Source organism: Ovis canadensis, chromosome 3, assembly GCF_042477335.2.
Source record: "Ovis canadensis isolate MfBH-ARS-UI-01 breed Bighorn chromosome 3, ARS-UI_OviCan_v2, whole genome shotgun sequence".
NCBI classification, from domain to species: Eukaryota; Metazoa; Chordata; class Mammalia; order Artiodactyla; family Bovidae; genus Ovis; species Ovis canadensis.
The window spans coordinates 97,542,577-97,561,685 of record NC_091247.1 but is presented as its reverse complement, the minus strand read 5'-3'; the positions used below and the strand labels follow the sequence as shown (position 1 = coordinate 97,561,685).

At 42.6% G+C, this 19,109-nt stretch overlaps 1 protein-coding gene across 1 annotated transcript in view; it reads left to right on the top strand.

Annotated features, from left to right (window-relative positions):
* Positions 1-675: 675 nt before the first annotated feature.
* Positions 676-19,109, top strand: part of MRPS9 (mitochondrial ribosomal protein S9) — a 36,655-nt gene continuing 18,221 nt past the window's right edge. Inside the window, exons 1-4 of the mRNA XM_069580570.1 lie at positions 676-867; positions 6,130-6,309; positions 13,790-13,852; positions 13,942-13,972. Coding sequence (XP_069436671.1) covers positions 733-867; positions 6,130-6,309; positions 13,790-13,852; positions 13,942-13,972 — 409 coding nt within the window. The 5' untranslated portion in view covers positions 676-732. The remainder of the gene's footprint in view (positions 868-6,129; positions 6,310-13,789; positions 13,853-13,941; positions 13,973-19,109) is intronic.

The following is a 19,109-nucleotide window of genomic DNA, read 5'->3' as shown; positions in this document are numbered from 1 at the left end:
GAGTCCGACTCTTTGTGACCCCATGGACTGTATAGTCCATTAAATTCTCCAAGTCAGAATACTGGATTGGGTAGACTCTTCCTTCTCCAAGTGATCTTCCCAACCCAGGGATCGAACGCAGGTCTCCCGCATTGCCGGCAGATTCTTTACGAGCTGAGCCACAGGGAAGCCCAACAGCAGGGAAGTGATGAGCAAAGACAAGGGTCTGTTCCCGCCGGTGTAAGGGTTAGCCTGTGCATCATACACTTAGGAAATAACCAGTTTCCTGCAGAAGGATGGAGACCCTGGACCCAGGTGGGAAGGTGACAGGAGGGAAAACCCGTGCTTGGACGCGGTCGGCTGGGAGCAGAGGCTCGGAGAGGAGCTGCTTGATAATGGGCGTGAAGTCAGGGCTGCGCAGGGGGAGCTGGCGCCAGGGCAGGCTTGGCGTGGCACGAAAGTGTTGGCGAGAAGCCACGTAGAAGTCGTTCCAAGGAGACTGGGTGAGCCACCGACTTCAGGATGCCGTGAAAGACCAGGATGCCAAGTAGACTAGGGACCCGGACCAGGGGCGGGGCCGGACACGCCCCGCGTGCTCACGCACCCAATCAGCGACTAGCCAACCTGGGTCGCAGGACACGCCCCTCGCTCGGAGCCTCTTCCGGCAGCCTCGCTGACCCGGCGCCCATCTGCGCCGGCGCAGTTTGCAGGCCCTGCCCCATCGCCCTCCAGCCCGCGCCTCCTGCCGCCAACATGGCAGCTCCCTGTGTGTCCTGCGGCGCAGCAGCTTCCTACCGGCTCTTTCTTGCGGGTAGGGTTAGCTTCGCTCGGGAACAAGGCCTCTGGAAAGCCGCGGCTGCTGGGCTGCAGACAGGTACCAGATGCCAGGTAAGGCTTGGGAAAGGTGGCAGTGCTGGTCCCTGTAGCACGCGGTGTGGCCAGGCGCCGCCGGAGTCCTTAGTTTCTCTGAGGATCTTTAGTTGCTGGGTGCGAGATCGCTTTAGTTGCGGCATATGAGGTCTAGTTCCCTGGCCGGAGATCGAACCCCGGCCCCCAGCATTGGGAGACGGGGCCTGTGGGATCTTAGGTGCTCAACAGAGGTCTCAGGTAAACAGAGGGTGGAATTGCCTTGCAGCGGCCAACCTTTGAGGTTGTGGCTGATTTTCTCAGGGTGCAGTGAGGGGGAACTTACCTGAGACAGAAACAGAGTGATCCCTCCCTTGACCTGTCTTCTGGGTGGATTATAGGTTCAGCCCTGCCCCCCGAGACCCCGATCAAGAGGGTGGAGGTGGATGAGAACTGGACTCCTGTAGTGGCCCAAAGACTTAATGCAGGAGGTCATACGGTGGAGAGGAGAGAGAAACATGTCTAAAATGTCTTGCGTCTGAGCAGTTTCCATTCTGTTAATTTTCTCGGTAATAGGTACCTGAATGCTGGAGACCAGAGCTTGTAAGTTACATTTAATCCTGGGGCCAGTGGGAAGCCAGGATTCTAGCTTCAGAACTGATTGGATGATAATACCATTTACTGACATGGGATCTGAGTAAAAGGAACAAAATTTGAGAGGGGGGAAAAACGAGCTTAGTTTTGGAAATAATTGTATTTATTATATAGTTATATTTGCTGTGTCCAAGTGGACCCAAAGAGAGGCAAGCTGGTTTACAAGTCCTGTGTTACCTTGTGTGTGGTGATTAATGGATTAGATCATTTGGGGGAAGGTGCAGTCAGTGAGGAAAAGAAGGACCAGACCCTGAAGGACGAACAGTAGAGAAAGAAGGGCCCCCAGGAGATTGGGAATGACCTACCAAAGAAGTAGGAAAAGAACCAGGCAGTGTGGAGTCATAGGAAACAGGAGAATGTTGCAAGGAGGGAAAGTCATTAACAGCACCAGATATTGTAAAGAAGTCAAGTACTGTGATTAAAAACTGTTGAAAAAAGGAATACTATCCATTTTTCATTTTTTCTTCTACATTTTAACAGCAGCCAATCCATCCATTCATTTACCCATCAAACATTTGTTTTTATTGTTTTTTAACTGGAAAATAGGCTGTAAGTTTTTGTTTTCTCATGCATCTCTTTTGAGTATATCCTTTTGTATACACACAATTTTCTGGGAAAGGTACTGTAGGTTACAGAATGTGTTTATTGTTGACAGTGTGGAGGAGGTGGCCAAGAGTATTTTTTTCCCTTCCTGGAACTCCCAAACTTGCTAATGCATGTATCCTTCTGTGTCTTTATGTTTTTTTAATCACATACAGACATACATGAAATGCATATTTTTTTTTAAGAATGGAGTCTCTTCTACTTTTTGTTTCTTTACCTAACATGTATAGTACAAGTCTCTCCAATTATTATTATTATTTTTAAATACCTATTATGTGTCTTTGTTGTTAATTGCTTGGTCATGTCCAACTCTTTGCAAACCACATGGACGGTAGCCCACCAGCTCTCTGTCCAAGGAATTCTCTAGGTAATACTGGAGTGGGTTACCATTTCCTTTTCCAGGGGCTCTTCCCAACCCAAGGATCGAACCCTCGTCTCCTACATTGCAAGCAGATTCTTTACCACTGAGCCACGAGGGAAGCCTTCTTATAGAGGGTATTTTTACTTTTTGTTTATTGAGTATAAGTGTGTTCCAGATAGTGATATAAGCAGTAGCTATTACTATGAGTCACAGTCAGAAACGTTTGAGAGACGCTGATGCAACAAGGAAAAAGAAGTAAGTTCTGTTGACCTGTGACTCCTGGGTGCTCAGTTGGGAGCCTCTGCGATGGGTTTTCTCCTGTGTACCAGAATTGTGGAATCCATGTTTCACATCAGTGCTTCAGTACAAGTGCAGATATCTGGGTGTCCCAAATTTGAGTGGAGGAGGGAATATTACTTGTGAATGGCCAGATTTTTCTGGTTTTAAACCTGTGAATATCAGGGATCTACACACAGTGTACTGTGAGATTTGTAGAGGTAAATACGGAGGGGCATGGACACGCCGAGCCTAAGACAGACGGGTTGAGATGGACAGAATGGCAGCCTCCTCTCGAGGAGGTAATGGGAGCGTCCGTCAGGAGTTACATGAGAAAAGAAGGATTCTGTTCCAGAAAGATGCCATTGGTACCCAAGCACCAGAGATGTGCACAGTCAGTGGATTCTGGCAACGACAAATAATTGGTTCTAGCAATTACAGTTGGCATAATAACTGATGAGAGAATGGCAAGACGGGATTAGAAAGTGTTTTGCTATGCTAAGATACTTGATTTTTAAAATTTTATTTATTTTAATTGGAGGCTAATTACTTTACAGTATTGTGGTGGGTTTTGCCATACACTGACATGAGTCAGCCACAGGTGTACATGTGTTCCCCCCTCCCCCGGTCCTGAACCCCGCCTCCCTCCCCATCCCTCTCTCTCCCACCTCCCTCCCCACCCCTCTCCCTCCCACCTCCCTGCCCATTCCATCCCTCTGGGTTGTCCCAGTGCGCCGGCTTTGAGTGCCCTATTTCTTGCATTGAACTTGGACTGGTCATCTGTTTCAAATATGGTAACATACATGTTTTAATGCTGTTCTCTCAAATCATCCCACCCTCGCCTTCTCCCACAGAGTCCAAAAGTCTGTTCTTCACATCTGTGTCTCTTTTGCTGTCTCGCATATTGGGTCGTCATTACCATCTTTCTAAATTCCATATATATGCATTAATATACTGTATTGGTGTTTTTCTTTCTGACTGACTTTCTTCTGACTTACTTTCTGATTTATTTTCTTTCTGACTTACTCTGTAAGATAGGCTCCAGCTTCATCCAGCTCATTAGAACTAACTCAAATGCATTCTTTTTAATAGCTGAGTAATACTCCATTGTGTATATGTACCGCAACTTTCTTATCTATTCGTCTGCTGATGGACATCTAGGTTGCTTCCATGCCCTAGCTATCATAAACAGTGCCGCATTGAATATTGGGGTACACATGTCTCTTTTACTGTCACAAATAAGAGTAGTTTTGGCTTTGTTATAAGTAGTTGACACGGTGTAATACAAAGGTTATCCATGAATTCCTAATGCCTATCAATATAGTTTTATGTAGGAATGCTCATTTAGCTTTCCGTAATATTTATCACATTCACAAGAGGAAAAAGCAGTAAGCCAGTCTCTATTTTGAAAACTGTTACTACAAACATCAGTATGTTCTCTTGATTTTCTACTGAGCACTTTCTAAGTTTTTACTGAGTCAACAAGCCTTTGTTGATCAGACTGTCAGCCAGAGAAGAATGCTGGATGATATTTGATGGCTTAGCCCTTGTGTATTTTGCTTTTATTGCAAAAAACATTGCTGCCTCTGTCTTAAGGATCTGTTCTTTTCGTCTCTCATCTTGTGGGCTCCTGGAGGTTATAATGTTCTGTGTTTTTCACAGCATCCAGTTTGTTTTCAGTAGTCTTAATACTACTGGCAAATTCCTCAAAAGTCTTTGCAAAGCAGATTTAAAAATTGACCAGTGTTTGTAGCAGATGCTTTATACAGCTATGTGCATTAGTTGTGTTTTTCCCCAGATAATTTTTGAATTTTTAAAAATTCCATTTTGTTAGCAATGGGAAAGGAAGGCCCTTTGGTAGCATAAGTTGTTCCCTTGGCCATGTCATCCTTCAAGATGTTTTAGTGTGTCCCTCGTCACTTTAATTAAAATACTGGGTCATCAAAATGTTCATTTTCCTCATGTAGTTTACAAAGTTCTTATTTAAAGAAAAGTTGATAATAGGTATGCCCATCGTTGCTACCTCTCTTTCCTTATAAAGCAGAGTAAGTGAACTTTCTCGTACTCTGCTTTATTGTTGTAATTGGGGTGTTGCTGCTAAGTCGCTTCAGTCGTGTCCGACTCTGTGTGACCCCATAGACGGCAGCCCACCAGGCTCCTCTGTCCCTAAGATTTATTGCAATGTTTTTTGCAATAAAAGCAAGAACACTGGAGTGGGTTGCCACTGCCTTCTCCAGTGCATGAAAGTGAAAGGTGAAAGTGAAGTCGCTCAGTCGTGTCTGGCCCTCAGTGACCCCATGGACTACAGCCTACCAGGCTCCTCCATCCGGGGCATTTTCCAGGCAAGAGTGCTGGAGTGAGGTGCCATTGCCTTCTCCGAATTGGGGTGTTGAGTGATTATTTATTGCTGTGTAGCAAATTAACCTCAAATAGAGCAGCTTGAAACAACAGATATTTCCCTCGTGAACTCTGTGAGTCAGGATTCCAGGCACAGTTGCACTGGGCCTTCTGCTCAAGGTCTCCTGCAAGGCAGCAGCCCATGGTCATCTCGGGCCAGGGGTGGAAATCTGCTGCCCACATGCTCAGTGTGGGTGTGGGCAAGACTCACATCCTTGCAGCTGTTGTGCTGGCTCTTGGCCAGAGACCACCCTCAGTGCTTGGCCTGTGGATCTCTGGGGGGCAGCTCACCATGTCTTGCTTTCCTCGGTCTGATCAAGAGAGAGAAGAGGGGGAGGAGAGTCTTCTTGTCACCTGACCTCAGAAGTGTCCTTCAGCTTTGTCAGGGTATTGTGTCCATGAGAAGCACGTGCCAGGTCTGTGTCTTCTGCTTGCTGCTTTCTCTCTACATGTACACAGGCTTACTTTAAGGGGAGTGGTGTTTCTCTCTTTGGGCTTCCCAGGTGGCGCTAGTGGTGAATAATCCCCCTGTCAGTGCAGGAGACGCAGGTTCCATCTTGGGTTGAAAGATTCCCTGGAGGAGGGCACGGTAACCCACTCCAGTTTTCTTGCCTGGAGAATCCCAATGGACAGAGGAGCCTGGCAGGTTACAGTTCATGGAATGCAAAGAGTCAGACAAGACTGAGGATGCACTGTACCGTTTCACCCTCATTCACTATATGTCAAGTCCCATAGCAGCTGACGTTGACCAGTCGGTATCAAATCTGGATATTTCTAGCAGATAATGAAGGTATTTTTATTATTTTTTTAATGTGTTGAAATGCTAGTAGTTTAAACTTCTTTGTGAGTATAGGCTTTTAAAAGCAAGCTTTATCTCGTCTCCAGACTCCTGTCAATTGAGTACCGTCCTAAAAAGACAATTGTTTAAAATGTCTTCTTTTATTTAGAGACGGTGGCGTATAAGATCATTGTTTAACTTAAAATCTTCTCTTTCCATTTGTATTTCCTGCTAGATATTAAGGCTCAAACATTCCCCAGCTGTAACAACAAAGAAAAATGTTGCAGCCTTAAGACGTGAAAGTTACACAGTGGACTTTATTAAAAAGCAGATTGAAGAGTTCAACATTGGGAAGAGACACTTGGCCAACATGATGGGGGAGGACCCAGAAACGTTCACCCAGGAGGATATTGATGTAAGTGCAGTGCTTGTTTTGTGAATCATGGGAACAAGGGCAGATCTTTGTTTTTCTAACATTGTTCAGTGAAACATGACTTCTTAACAGTAAAGTCTTCAAACAAAGTGTTAGATGTCAGTTAAAACTCACAAGAATCAGAGATTTTTTAAAAAAAATTTATACTTTAAAGGATACAAGTTATTTTTTATTTATTGCATTAATTGACTTGTTAAACTAGGGGCTTCCCTGGTGGCTCAGTGAGTAAAGAACCTGCCTGCCAGTGCAGGAGCCAAATGAGACTTGGGTTTGATCCCTGGGTCGGGGAGACCCCCTGGAGAAGGAAATGACCGCCCACTCCAGTATTCTTGCCTGGAAAATCCCATGGACAGAGAAGCCTGGCGGGCTACAGCCCGTGGGGTCACAATGAGTGGGACATGACTGAGCAACTGAATACACCTAGTTAAAAGTCTGGGCTCGTTGTGTAATTTTTACATAGGAAAATTGGGTGCCACTGTATTCACATTAAACCATTTGTTATTATTTTATGTGTTTTAGAGATTGGGTTTTCCTTATTATTAATACTTAACCAGTTGCTACAATAATGATCACTGAAATCATTTATGAAATTCATTTAGGCAAAAATATTAAAGATGTAAAACAATTTTTTCACATATTAAAATAGCTAACTTTTTTGTTGTTTTAAAAATACATATTGGTGTCTTTTATCTAGAGTATCCTTTTTATATTATTTAGAGATATCTAAAATATTCTGTCATTCAGTCAGGTAGAAGCAGTATTATTAGTTCTGCCCCTTAAAATATTGAGTTGTTTTCCAGAGAAGATATGTTTAAAATCTTGCTATAAATGTGAGAGGCCACAGCTTTCCTACACTTTTAAAACTGTAGTGTGTGTGTTTTCAGTGTAAGTAAAGTTGATAATATTTAGTATCATTGTGCTAATCGAACATAATAAAAATCCTCTTTAGAGTTTGCCAACAAAGTAGTGAAATCACGAATTAATATGTAAAAAACATACAATAGCTTCTTTTAAAATATGTAGAACCTTTTAAAATGAAGCTGGATTTCTTGTGAGGAATGTAGATGTAGACCTTTGTTACTGATCTTTCTTTAGAAGAGAAATGTGTTGTAGCTGAAGTGATGCTGTGGAAAGCTACAGAAGCTGGCGTCAGGAGAGCCCTTTCAGTGCCGTGGACTTCCACGTGTAGCAGCTCACAGCATCGTCACTTGGTTTCCCCATCTCTGAAAGAAGAACTGCTGTTCGCAACCTCAGAATCTAACTAGGGAGCAGGAGACTGATGTGCTGTGTTGTTGCTCTTATCGCCGTTAGCGTAATAAACAAAATCCACCGTGACTTGAGTCAGTCGCCAGTGCCCGAGTGGCCTTGGTCGCAGACTATCCACTAGACGGTGTGTTGAGGAGAAGACTCTGCAGTCCTGTCGGGAACGTGGATTCGTCCTGGGGCCGCTTCATCCCGAGAGCACTCTGCGCTATGGGCTGGCGTCTGGGAGCCCGTGCGGAAATGGGAGCCTTCTCTGGGACGCAGTGCCCCTGCCTTCCACTTGACGGCCACTGACTGACCAGCTTTCCCAAGTCTCACACTTTATGCCCATTGACTCTTGTGGCATTGTATTAAACTCTCTATCATTAGAGTAGACGCTAAAGCAGAAGAGGACAGTGACAACCAACCATGACCGAAGCACTGACATTTATGGGAATCTGTCATTTTATAATTCCTGTTTCCATTTATGTTTCTGAAACTATTCTTTCTGTAAGAGGTTTGGCTGCGTGTATCACTCAAAAGAGACAGTACAGCTGATGGGTCTTCTTTAACATTTCTGTACTGACAAAATGCTTGCTTATTTCTAAGGACAATAATAAATAATTTGATATCCAAAGTTCAGTTCAGTTCAGTCACTCAGTCGTGTCCAACTCTTTGCAACCCCATGAACTGCAGCATGCCAGGCCTCCCTGTCCATCACCAACTCCCGGAGTTCACCCAAACTCATGTCCATTGAGTTGGTGATGCTATCCAACCATCTCATCCTCCGTCATCCTCTTCTCCTCCTGCCCTCAATCTTTCCCAGCATCAGAGTCTTTTCAAATGAGTCACCGCTATACCTCAGGTGGCCAAACTATTGGAGTTTCAGCTTCAACATCAGTCCTTCCAATGAGCACCCAGAACTGATCTCCTTCAGAATGGACTGGTTGGATCTCCTTGCAGTCCAAGGGAGTCTCAAGAGTCTTCTCCAACACCACAGTTCAAAAGCATCAATTCTTCTGCACTCAGCTTTCTTTATAATCTAACTCTCATATCCATACATGACTACTGGAAAAACCATAGCTTTGACTAGACAGACCTTTGTTGGCAAAGTATTGTCTCTGCTTTTTAATATGCTGTCTAAGTTGGTCATAACTTTCCTTTCAAGGAGTAAGCATCTTTTAATTTCATGGCTGCAGTCACCATCTGCAGTGATTTTGGAGCCCCCAAAATAAAATCTGTCACTGTTTCTACTCTTTCCTCATCTATTTCCCATGAAGTGATGGGACCGGATGCCATGATCTTCGTTTTCTGAATGTTGAGCTTTAAGCCAACTTTTTCACTCTCCTCTTTCACTTTCATCAAGAGGCTTTTTAGTTCCTCTTCACTTTCTGCCATAAGGGTGGTGTCATCTGCATATCTGAGGTTATTGATATTTCTCCTGGCAATCTTGATTCCAGCTTGTGCTTTATCCAGCCTTGCATTTCTCATGATGTATGTGCATATAAGTTAAATAAGCAGGGTGACAATATATAGCCTTGACATACTCCTTTTCCTATTTGGAACCAGTCTGTTGTTCCATGTCCAGTTCTAACTGTTGCTTCCTGACCTGCATACAGATTTCTCAAGAGGCAAGTCAGATGGTCTGGTGTTGCCATCTCCTTCAGAATTTTCCACAGTTCATTGTGCTCCACACAGCTTTGGCATAGTCAATAAAGTTAGGAAAACTTTTTAAAATATTTATTTGACCATGTCAGGTCATAGACGCAGCATGTAGGGTCTTTCTTTGTGGCACAGACTCTGCACTTGCCATGCGTGTGGGTTCAGTTGCCCCGTGGCACGTGGCATCTGAATTCCCCAGTCAGGGAAGGACCCTGTGCCTCTTGCATCGGCAGGTGGATTTTTAACCACTGGACCACCAGGGAAGTCCAGAGGGAGAGAAACTGATTTTTAATCATTATTTGTAGTGAAGAATACTGCCACTTATTGAAACCTCCTGTGTGTGCTCATGATGCATCCCTGTGTTTCATCTTCATAAAAACCTCACAGGGCAGGTGTTTATTGTTGTGGACGCTAAGACTATACAAGGCGTTCACCCAAGGTCTGCTGTTCCCATGCTTTCAAAGATTTGATTTGGGTAACACTTTCTACAATCAGATGCAGTCTCCCTGCCTTACTTAGTAGAACACAGTGAGCGCAATGAACCTTTTGGAGCCGCAGGATTTTCCTTTCTGGAGTGGTTGTCAGACTGCGGGGTCCCCGAGGACATGCTGTCCCTGTACTGAATGACCTGGCACGGCCCTTCTTCCACATCAACGTGTCCATCTCTGCTTCTGCCTCTCGGCGCCCCTTCACCTGCCTGCCTTTGGCACAGCTCAGGTTGTTAGGTGTGTGATTTAGAGCCAAGAGCCACTGGACTCAGCATAAGGACCCACATGCCCTTCCTTCTAAGTAAAATCACAGATTTACGTCAGCTCATTTATAGGCCTTTTTCGTTGACTTCTAGGTTTACAACTTTATTCCAGAAGGTTGAGCTGGACTAGGAGTCTGGCCTCTGGCCTCAGTGAAAGAAACATATATAACATAAAAGTATGAAAATTACACCTAGCTAATCTTGCATGTTGGTGCACCCTTAATTTAATAAGCCTTTAAAAAGACTGCTGAGGTGGATTAGTGAAATAAAAAAGAAATATCATTGGTATAATTTATGAATAAAAATAATTCTGCTTGTCACTGTTTACATTTAAGTTACATTATTAGAAATTTTATTATTATTAATAAAGCTCCAGCATTGTATATCTGCTGGAAATGTTTTTGCAAAATATTTAGTGCTAAATTTATATGAAAAATACCCTTTTAGTTGGTAAAATAGCAAATTCACTGGAAAGAAATTAGGTGTAGATGTTCTCCATTTCGAAATAGTTTGAATTTTGTCTAATTTCTTCAGTTATGTTGAAGAGAAAGGAGCTGCGCACCATTCTTCATTCCCAAGTCACTGGTGCTGCTGGTGACAGGAAAAGTGGTCCCTCTGACGAGCAGTGTGCTGTGCTGCGCTCAGTCGCTCAGTCGCGTCCGACTGCCTCCCCGTGGACTGTAGCCCGCCAGGCTCCTCTGTCCATGGGATTCTCCAGGCAAGAGTACTGCAGTGGGTTGCCATGCCCTCCTCCAGGGGATCTTCCCAAGCCAGGGATTGAACCCAAGTCTCTTTCTTAAGGAGCTTAAACTTCCTTAAGAAATCTGAGTGAGCAATATTTTTATATTTCTGCATTGGCAGGCGGGTCCTTTACCACTGAGCTGCCAGGGAACCCCGTGGCAAGCAGTGGTAGTCTGTGTATGTGGCATCTTGCTGAAAGTACTTAAATGCATGCTAAATATTTTGAAGGTGGATCTTAATGGCGTGGACCTCAACTCCTGTGCCATAAATCTTTCCCAGGTGACTGTCAGATGTAGATCAGGCGAGTGTTCTCATCTGAGAATACTGTGTGCTGGGTTGGGGTGGTAGGGGGTGGTAGTTTCTGTCAGATGAACACTGAGCTGAGTGGGGTTGTAATTCAATGTCAAGCAGTTGTACTTTGGCCAAGAGAAGAGTCTTTTTGTACAGAAACGGAGAAATAGCCCCATCATGTATAACAGGAGTGGGGTAGAGATCTTGACCCAGGGCTGCGGACCGGTCAGGTGAGTGGTGGTCAGGGCCCCTGAATCCATAGACACAGTCACACGTTGCTTGCTGGAGTAGAAAGACCTCTGTAGTGCCGCTGACTCTTAACCCTTTTTGATGGTTCACATGGATCATCAAAATTCCTTTTCTCAAAGTCATGCTGCAAATACACAAAAAGGTGAAGACCACCGGTATTTGCATCTTTCTTTTTGATTCAGCCTATCAATTTTAAGTTTGGAGATATTTCAGTTATCCTAAATATTACGGATACAGAATTGCACTTGCATTTACTAATGAGTGTATTTGGGAATTAAAAGTTAAGTTCTGCATTAGTCGAGAAATTCAGGAAAAAAGCCAGCAAATTGATATATAATACTGCTGAAGTCTACCAATTACTTTTTAATTGGTATTATAGACCTCCTTCTGAAACCTGAGTGTTTTATTCTCCTAAGTGCGAATCTGCTGTGTGAAGTTTCTCTAATTGATTTGCTGTGCCCATTCCATTTGATGTATCATTTTTCACAATATTTCATAATTTGTGCTCACTTCTAATGAACAGAGTCGTTAGGACAGGCATGTCTAAGTACAACTGACAGCCAACATTAGGTGCCAGATGCAGTTTATAAAGCTGTGTAGCGCTGCCGAGAACAGTTTAAATAAATTAGCACCTGTACATTAGTCTCACTTGCTGGTAATTTATAAGCGAATCAGTAGAGATGACATGTAGGTAAGTCATTGATCACGTTAACAGCTGCAGACCCACTGCCCAGCTGGGATCCCTAATTAATAGGGATTGCAGTCCTGACCCAGGGCTTCCATGTCCCGGATGGCGTCTGCAGTCCTTTCATCCTTTGACATAAAGCCTGAGAATATATAGTTACATATTTAGCCTTCATGGGAGGGAACACTGCAGTCACCAGCATTCTCATGAAAATTTGAAGATGTAAGCAGCATGTTTACAAATGAGAAATACCTTACTTTACTCTGTGACACTTGGGTTTTTTTTTTTTTTTTACATTCTTTGGTTTTGGATTTAGATAAGCCATGCTGTAGTCTTATAAATTTCTAAAGGATTCTATGTTGTTGTTGTTCAGTTGCTGAGTCATGTCTGACTCTGCGACCCCATGGACTATCGCCTGGCAGGCTTCTCTGTCCATGGGATTCTCCGGGCAAGAATATTGGAATGGGTTGCCATGCCCTTCTCCAGGGGATCTTCCCGACGCAGAGAGCAAACCCAAGGCTCCCGCATTGCAGGCAGATTCTTTACCTCTGGGCCACCAGGGGAGGCCCTGGCGAACTCATCCGCGTTGTCTTCTGGTACCGCTTTGACTTCGCTTTCCACCTGTGGCTCTCTGACTCATCTGGAGTTTATTCAGATAATGTGGTGTCAGGTTTGGGTCCAGTTTTATCTTTTCCAATTGGCGACCACTTGTCTCAACATCATTTATGAAATAAAAAGTCCACCTTCTGCAGAGAAGGAGAGAGGAGCCCCTGGTTTTTTCAAAAAGAAAAAAGTTCACAAAAGTAGCACTCTGGTGTTTGACCTGAGTTTTGTTGTTGTTGTTGTTTTTTAGTGTTGGTTTTATTGCCAGAAGGCAGAATGAGTAAAACTTGACCCAGAGACATACCTAGGCTCCTTAATGTAATTGAATTTGCCCTACCCCAGAATTTATAGGCCCTGCTTCTAGGGACAGGATCTGGTCTAGCACATTTTCTTTAAAAATATATATATATTTCTTTGACTGCATTGAGCCTTGATTGTGGCATGTGGGATCCAGTTCCCTGACCAGAGATCAAACCCGGGCCCCTGCATTGGGAGCACAGAGTTTAGTCCCTGGACCCCCAGGGGAGTCTCCAGCATGTTTTCTGTGCAGAAGAAACAGGTTCTGAAAGAAGAGCGCGGGTGCTGCAAGGCGCTGCCAGTCCATCCGGAGCTCAGGGAGGGTGTAGGGTCCACAGGCTTTGCATCTGATGTGCAGCAGAGATGAAGACCCGTGCTCTTGGTGTTTGCTTTTCCTTTTGATTGTGAGGAGGGTGCTGGAGAAGACTGTAGGGGCTTACATGGTCCCTCTCAGGTTGGGGGCAGTACTGCCCCCAGGAGGTGAAGGGAAACGTGGGGGCGAGATTTGTCAAGAGCATTGGGTATGTTCCTGCCGGAGGTTTTGGGAGAAGGACCAGGGATGACAGAATGACCCGCTGTATGGGCGAAGTTAGCCTACAGGGCGGCCTCACGTTCAAAATGCCGAGAGCATCCCCATTGAGAAGCAGGCACTGAAGAGAACGCACTTGGGAAAACATAGTTGAAGAGCCTCTCCCAAGTTCGAGGAAAAGTTCAGAGAGCTTCTGAAAACATCCAGGTGTCTCGGCGGTGGGGGATTGGGGCCTGCCCTTTGGGGAATGTATGTGTGGTGGTTTTATCAATCCACTTAAAAGACTACACAGTAAGATGATGCACGTGAAACCCTTGGTTCACTATCTGGCACGTGGTAAGCACTCAGTCACTATTAGTCATAAACGTGAACTTGGTTTTACAACCGGTGTTAATTTTGTGCGTCTTTTCAGAGGGCGATCACTTACCTTTTTCCCAGCGGTTTGTTTGAGAAGCGAGCCCGGCCCATAATGAAGGTAGTTCTCTTTATTAATACTTTTTGCTAACTTCACTTAGCTTTATATGTTACAGTAATTACCTAATGCATTTTTACTTTATTTTACAGCACCCTGAAGAGATTTTTCCAAAACAGAGAGGTGAGTCTGTTCAAGAATAAAGTAGCTCTTACTTTCCACAGTGCTGTTGCACATCCTCAGTCACCCAGGTGTGTGGAAGTCTGTGTCATGGTTGTCGTGAAAGAAGTCAGAAATATTTTATAACTAATAATGAATGACTGGAGTTTGCAGATTGTTCCCTTTTCACTAAATAACATTAAAATTAGATCAGGTTAGAGTTTACGCCGATACTGATGTCAGTTTATTTGCATTCTAATATGCCTTTTTGAGAAAGAATTGGGTATAGATCTGCTGGAAACAAACTCAGCTTTTTTAAGTGTGAGAATTTTTTAATGTTCTTCATTTTATAAGCATATTTTCACTAAATACAGAGTTTTGGTCTTATTTATGTGATCTGTTGTTTCTGATGAGCAGTTAGCCATCACTGTTCTCTTGCCCCCGTCTTTATTTTCTTTTAAGATTTTCTCTTTATCTTTTAAATATGTCAACTGAAACCTTGGAGAAAGCATTGGGCAGGTTTTAAGGTCACCAGGAAATAGCATATATACTTTTTCTAATTCAGATTAGAAGCTTCTTGGATAAACTTGCAGGGGGAAGGTGGGTTGTCAGTTACTTTAAAAAGTATTAAAGCCAGAAATCATTTCTTGAAAACGTTTGAAATAGAGATTTGTATTCGGCAGACTTTTGCTGCAACCCTGGAGAGTTTTCCTTTGAGGATGTGTCTGTCCCTCCTTGTATCTTTCATGCACCTTTGCTGCTGATGTTTCATCACAGGTTTCAGTTTTGGTTTCCTTACAGTAGAGCAAAGAACTTAGACTTCCTTAAGAAATCTGAGTGAGCAATACTTCTATATTTCTGCAGATGTCCCCCCAACCACACTGAAGTTGAACAAACCTTTTTTTTTATTTTTTTCAGTAACTTGCCTTTGAATCTTTCTAAAGCATTCAACTTAGTCTTCAGACAAGCAGATACTATCTTTTTCTGTTTTCACCCATGTTTCATCTGTTTATAGAATACTGAATTCATGTAATTATAGGAGTAAGTACAATAGCAATAAACACGTTTGGGAATAAACACAACTGACTCTTAGTGAGCGTGTGCGTCAGCAGTGAAAACGTGTGGAGATACTGGAGGGTCGCCTGCTGGCCACAGATGCTCAGTTTGTGGGTGGCATTAGAGTGTTTCAGAGCCAATAAATTGCTTGGTAAGAGAGTAGATATTTCTATTAAAAATCAATTTGTTCCAAATTGATGTTTTTGCTGAATGTTCACCTCTATTCAAAGTTAGGCATTCTTTCATTCTCTGCTTCACTCTTTTCAGGATAACTTTTATTTTGAATCCTGCTAGAGGTATTTTGAATCTTCTAATACATATTTTCTGTCTTTTATATTTTCTGAACTCTTACATGTGGTTGATAATAAACTGTGACATCAATTTAATTAATAGCTTCTGGGAAGATAATAAATGAGGCTATATTAAGAATGTAAATCAAATTTAAAGACACAACTCAGCTTTCTAGAAATAAAACTGAAGGCATAGCGCACAGTAGCTTACACTTAGAGCTTTTCTGTAGATGATGGTAATGCTAGTGATGTTCCCCCCCTTTCAGCGGTTTTTCCATTTTTTCAGCCTCTCGGGCTCCTCACCTGTGTCTCTTCCTCTCTCTGTTCTACGTCTCTGTTGGTTGCCTCTCTTCTTGTGTATCTGCGCCTCTGAGCCTGGTCCTTTGGTGTCACACCACCTTCTCAGTAGTAGGAAGTGTTTGCTACTGTCAGCTGGAATGTAACCAGTGAAATGTCCATGTGTCCCTGCAAAATGCCCATGTGTTATCCTGGAAACATGTCCGTGTTGATAGGATTTTCTTACATTTCAGTTAACTACATTTATCTGTGTTTGGGGGGCTCCCCTGGTGGCTCAGATGGTAAAGAATCCATCTGCAATGCAGGAAACCCAGGTTTGATCCCTGGGTTGGAAAAATCTCCTGGAGAAGGGCATGGCTACCCACTCCAGCATTCCCGGCCTGGAGTGTTCCATGGACAGAGGAGCCTTGGCTACCTACAGTCCATGGGGTCGCAAAGAGTCAGACACAACTGAGCAAGTAATACTCACTTTCACTTCAGACACTGTACCTTTAGAATCAGCTAGAATTTGCCATCTGTCTGTTGACCTACTTACCAATTTTGCTATACTTTGTAAATACAGAACAAATTGACTTTTATGTTAAAAAATACCATTGAATTTTAGATTTGAATAGATTATGGCACTTTCAGTATGCTCCCACTCCCTTTATGGAAAGATGGAAGCTTCTAGATTGAGTTAACATAAAGTCCTGCTCTGCTGTTTAAAGCAAGTGATTAAAAGATTATTGGGAAAAACAAAGATATGTACCCGGTTGATGACAGAAAGCAAAGAGGAACACCTAATACCAGACAGAATGGAACTCAGGGAGCTTAGGGAATGGTTCAGTGAGACAGGAATGTTAATTTATATTGATAAAACCTAATATCCATTAAGTGGCTTTGACGACCATGAACCTTTTTGCACCAGGCATTTAGCATGGAAACATTTAAAGCAAAAAGCTGTTAACTAAGGCTCTAAAGAATTCGAGTAACACAGCATGATTTTATAGCTACAGATTGAAGTACAAAGAATACATTTTCTATGCAGATGCCAGTGGAATATTAATAGAATTATGATGCAGTAGGTTGTAGAGAAAACCCAACAAATTATAGAAATAGAAATTATGTGGATTAGAACTGTAAAACTTTGGGATTAAAGTGAAATCAAAATTGAGATTACAGACTGTTCGAAAATATATGACAGTTCATATTAAACCCTATGGGATATGGACAGTGTTTAACACAGAGGCAAATGTATTTATTAAGCATTGAGAAAGACTAGAAATAAAATGAACAGTAGTCAGTTCAAGAAGGCAGAGAAAGCATGAAAAGGATGATTGAATTAAAGACATTTAAAAGAAAGGGTAGGACAAATAGAACCAACTAACCCTTTGAACTTCCCTGGTGGCTCAGAGGTTAAAGCGTCTGCCTGGAATGCAGGAGACATGGGTTCAGTCCCTGGGTTGGGAAGATCCCCTGGAGAAAGAAATGGCAACCCACTCCAGTACTCTTGCTTGAAGAATCCTATGGAGGGAGGAGCCTGGTGGGCTACAGTCCATGGGGTCGCAAAGAGTTGGACACGACTGGGTGACTTCACTCACTCAACCCTTTGAAAAACCAGTGAAATTGATCAAGTGCTAGCAAGTCTGGTGAATGAAAGAAGAAGACCTAAGAGGACAACATAATGTCCATCATGATATTCAGAGGGTATTTAAAAGTATAAAATTGTCATGGGTGACTTGATTCTAGTTGATTTGAAGTGTCCTGAATTACAGGAACTGGTGTGTATTGAAACTTAGAGCAGACCAGGTACAGTTCTCAGTATTTTGCGTGCATAAGTCATAGTTTTCACAACAGCTTTAGTAAGTAGAGAACTGTTGTTTTTCTTGTTTTCCAGTGTGGAAGATTAAATGCTGTCCGCAGCTCCTTATGCTAAGGTTTCCCTGGTCATCTGTTGGTTGAATGCAGTCCATTTTCTAGTAGATTTTCCAAAAGGGCTCCCAGATACAAATTCTTACGTTTTTAAAATTGTTTCTTTATAGCTTTGATACTTGAAGGACAGCTTAGCTGAAGGAGAAAGTCTCTGGTTCACACTTCTTTTCTTGAGTTACTTGAAAATGCTGCTCCCTTGTTGCCTTGCTTTGCCTGTAGTTTTTGAGAAGTTTTGTGCGAGTCATCTTCCCCCGGTGGCCTAAAGGGTTTTTTGTCTATTTAGTAGCTTTATGAAAATATGGCATCCACTGATTATTATTGAGGGTTAGATTACAGTAGTGATAGTTCTTTCAAAAGGTAGATTCGAGTCCTTACATCCAGAAATAGTTCTCTAAACAGTTACAAATTTTAGTTCTATTCCGCTTTTAATTCTTTTCCTTTGGACTGCAAGTATATAAGTGTTATTCCTTCCTTGGTTGCCTTCCAGATCAGTCACACCAACTCTGGCTCTTAACTTCTTTATCTCATTTTCATTTCTTTGGTTGTTTCCTTTTTTTTTTTTTTAATATGTTTTAGTCTATTCTCTTTTAAGTTGCTTATGAGCTAGTCTACATTTCTTCCCTGAATTTAATCAAGCTGTCTCATTTCTTTGAGTTTTTTTGTCCATTCTGTTTTCAGTTTTGAGCTATTGATTCAAAGTGTTCTCCAAAAACTCCAAATGTTTGCTTGACGATATTTAATTCAGTTTGGAGGGTTATGGTTCAGTTTCCTTGTTTTACCAGAAGTTTCCTTCAGTTTACCTTGTTTTGGTGAAGATGAATTTTCATCAGCAGAGCATTTGGATTATCCTCAAAATAAAAATTTTTTTAAATTTAAAAATTATTTATTTTATTCATTTATGGCTGTGTTGGGTCTTTGCTGCTGCGTGGACTTTCTCTAGTTGCAGCAAGTGGGGGCTACTCTCTACTTATGGTACGCAGGCTTCTCATTGCAGTGGCTTCTCCATGGGGCTCAAAGCTCTTGCAAGGTGGGGGCGGGGCACAGACATTCCGTCTGCAGCAGGTGTGTGATGTGAATGCAGCTGGATGCCATTTGTATTTTTTATATGTGTTTTAACTATTGCTCATTTATTCTCATAATCCTCGTGATTATTTTGTGGTTTTCTTTCTTTCTTTTTTTTTTTTTTCCACAAATGAGCAGCCTGACTCACAAAAGAGTTAATAACCCAGTTAAGGTCACAACTATTAAGTAAAGAAGCTAAAAAACAAACCAAGAAAGTAACAAACCAAGGAAGTGTGACTTTGCAGCCTAAGTTCTTTCAATTACACACTCTCTAATAGAGGGACAAATATTTGCGTAGGTTAAGAGATGCCACTTGTACTTATAAACATATACAACAAGCATCTCTGTCTTAGAAGGTGGGCGTATGTAACTGCAGTGAAGGCATCGAGAGCAGTAATCTCTAAGCTTGCTTCTGTTGAGGGGATTCTAATATCTGAAAGATTATAAAGAAAAGAAGAGTGGGCCAAATCCGTGCTCAGAGGGAAATCTGTAGCACTGAATGCATGTATTAGAAAAGAAGGAAAATCTAAATTCAGTTATCTAAA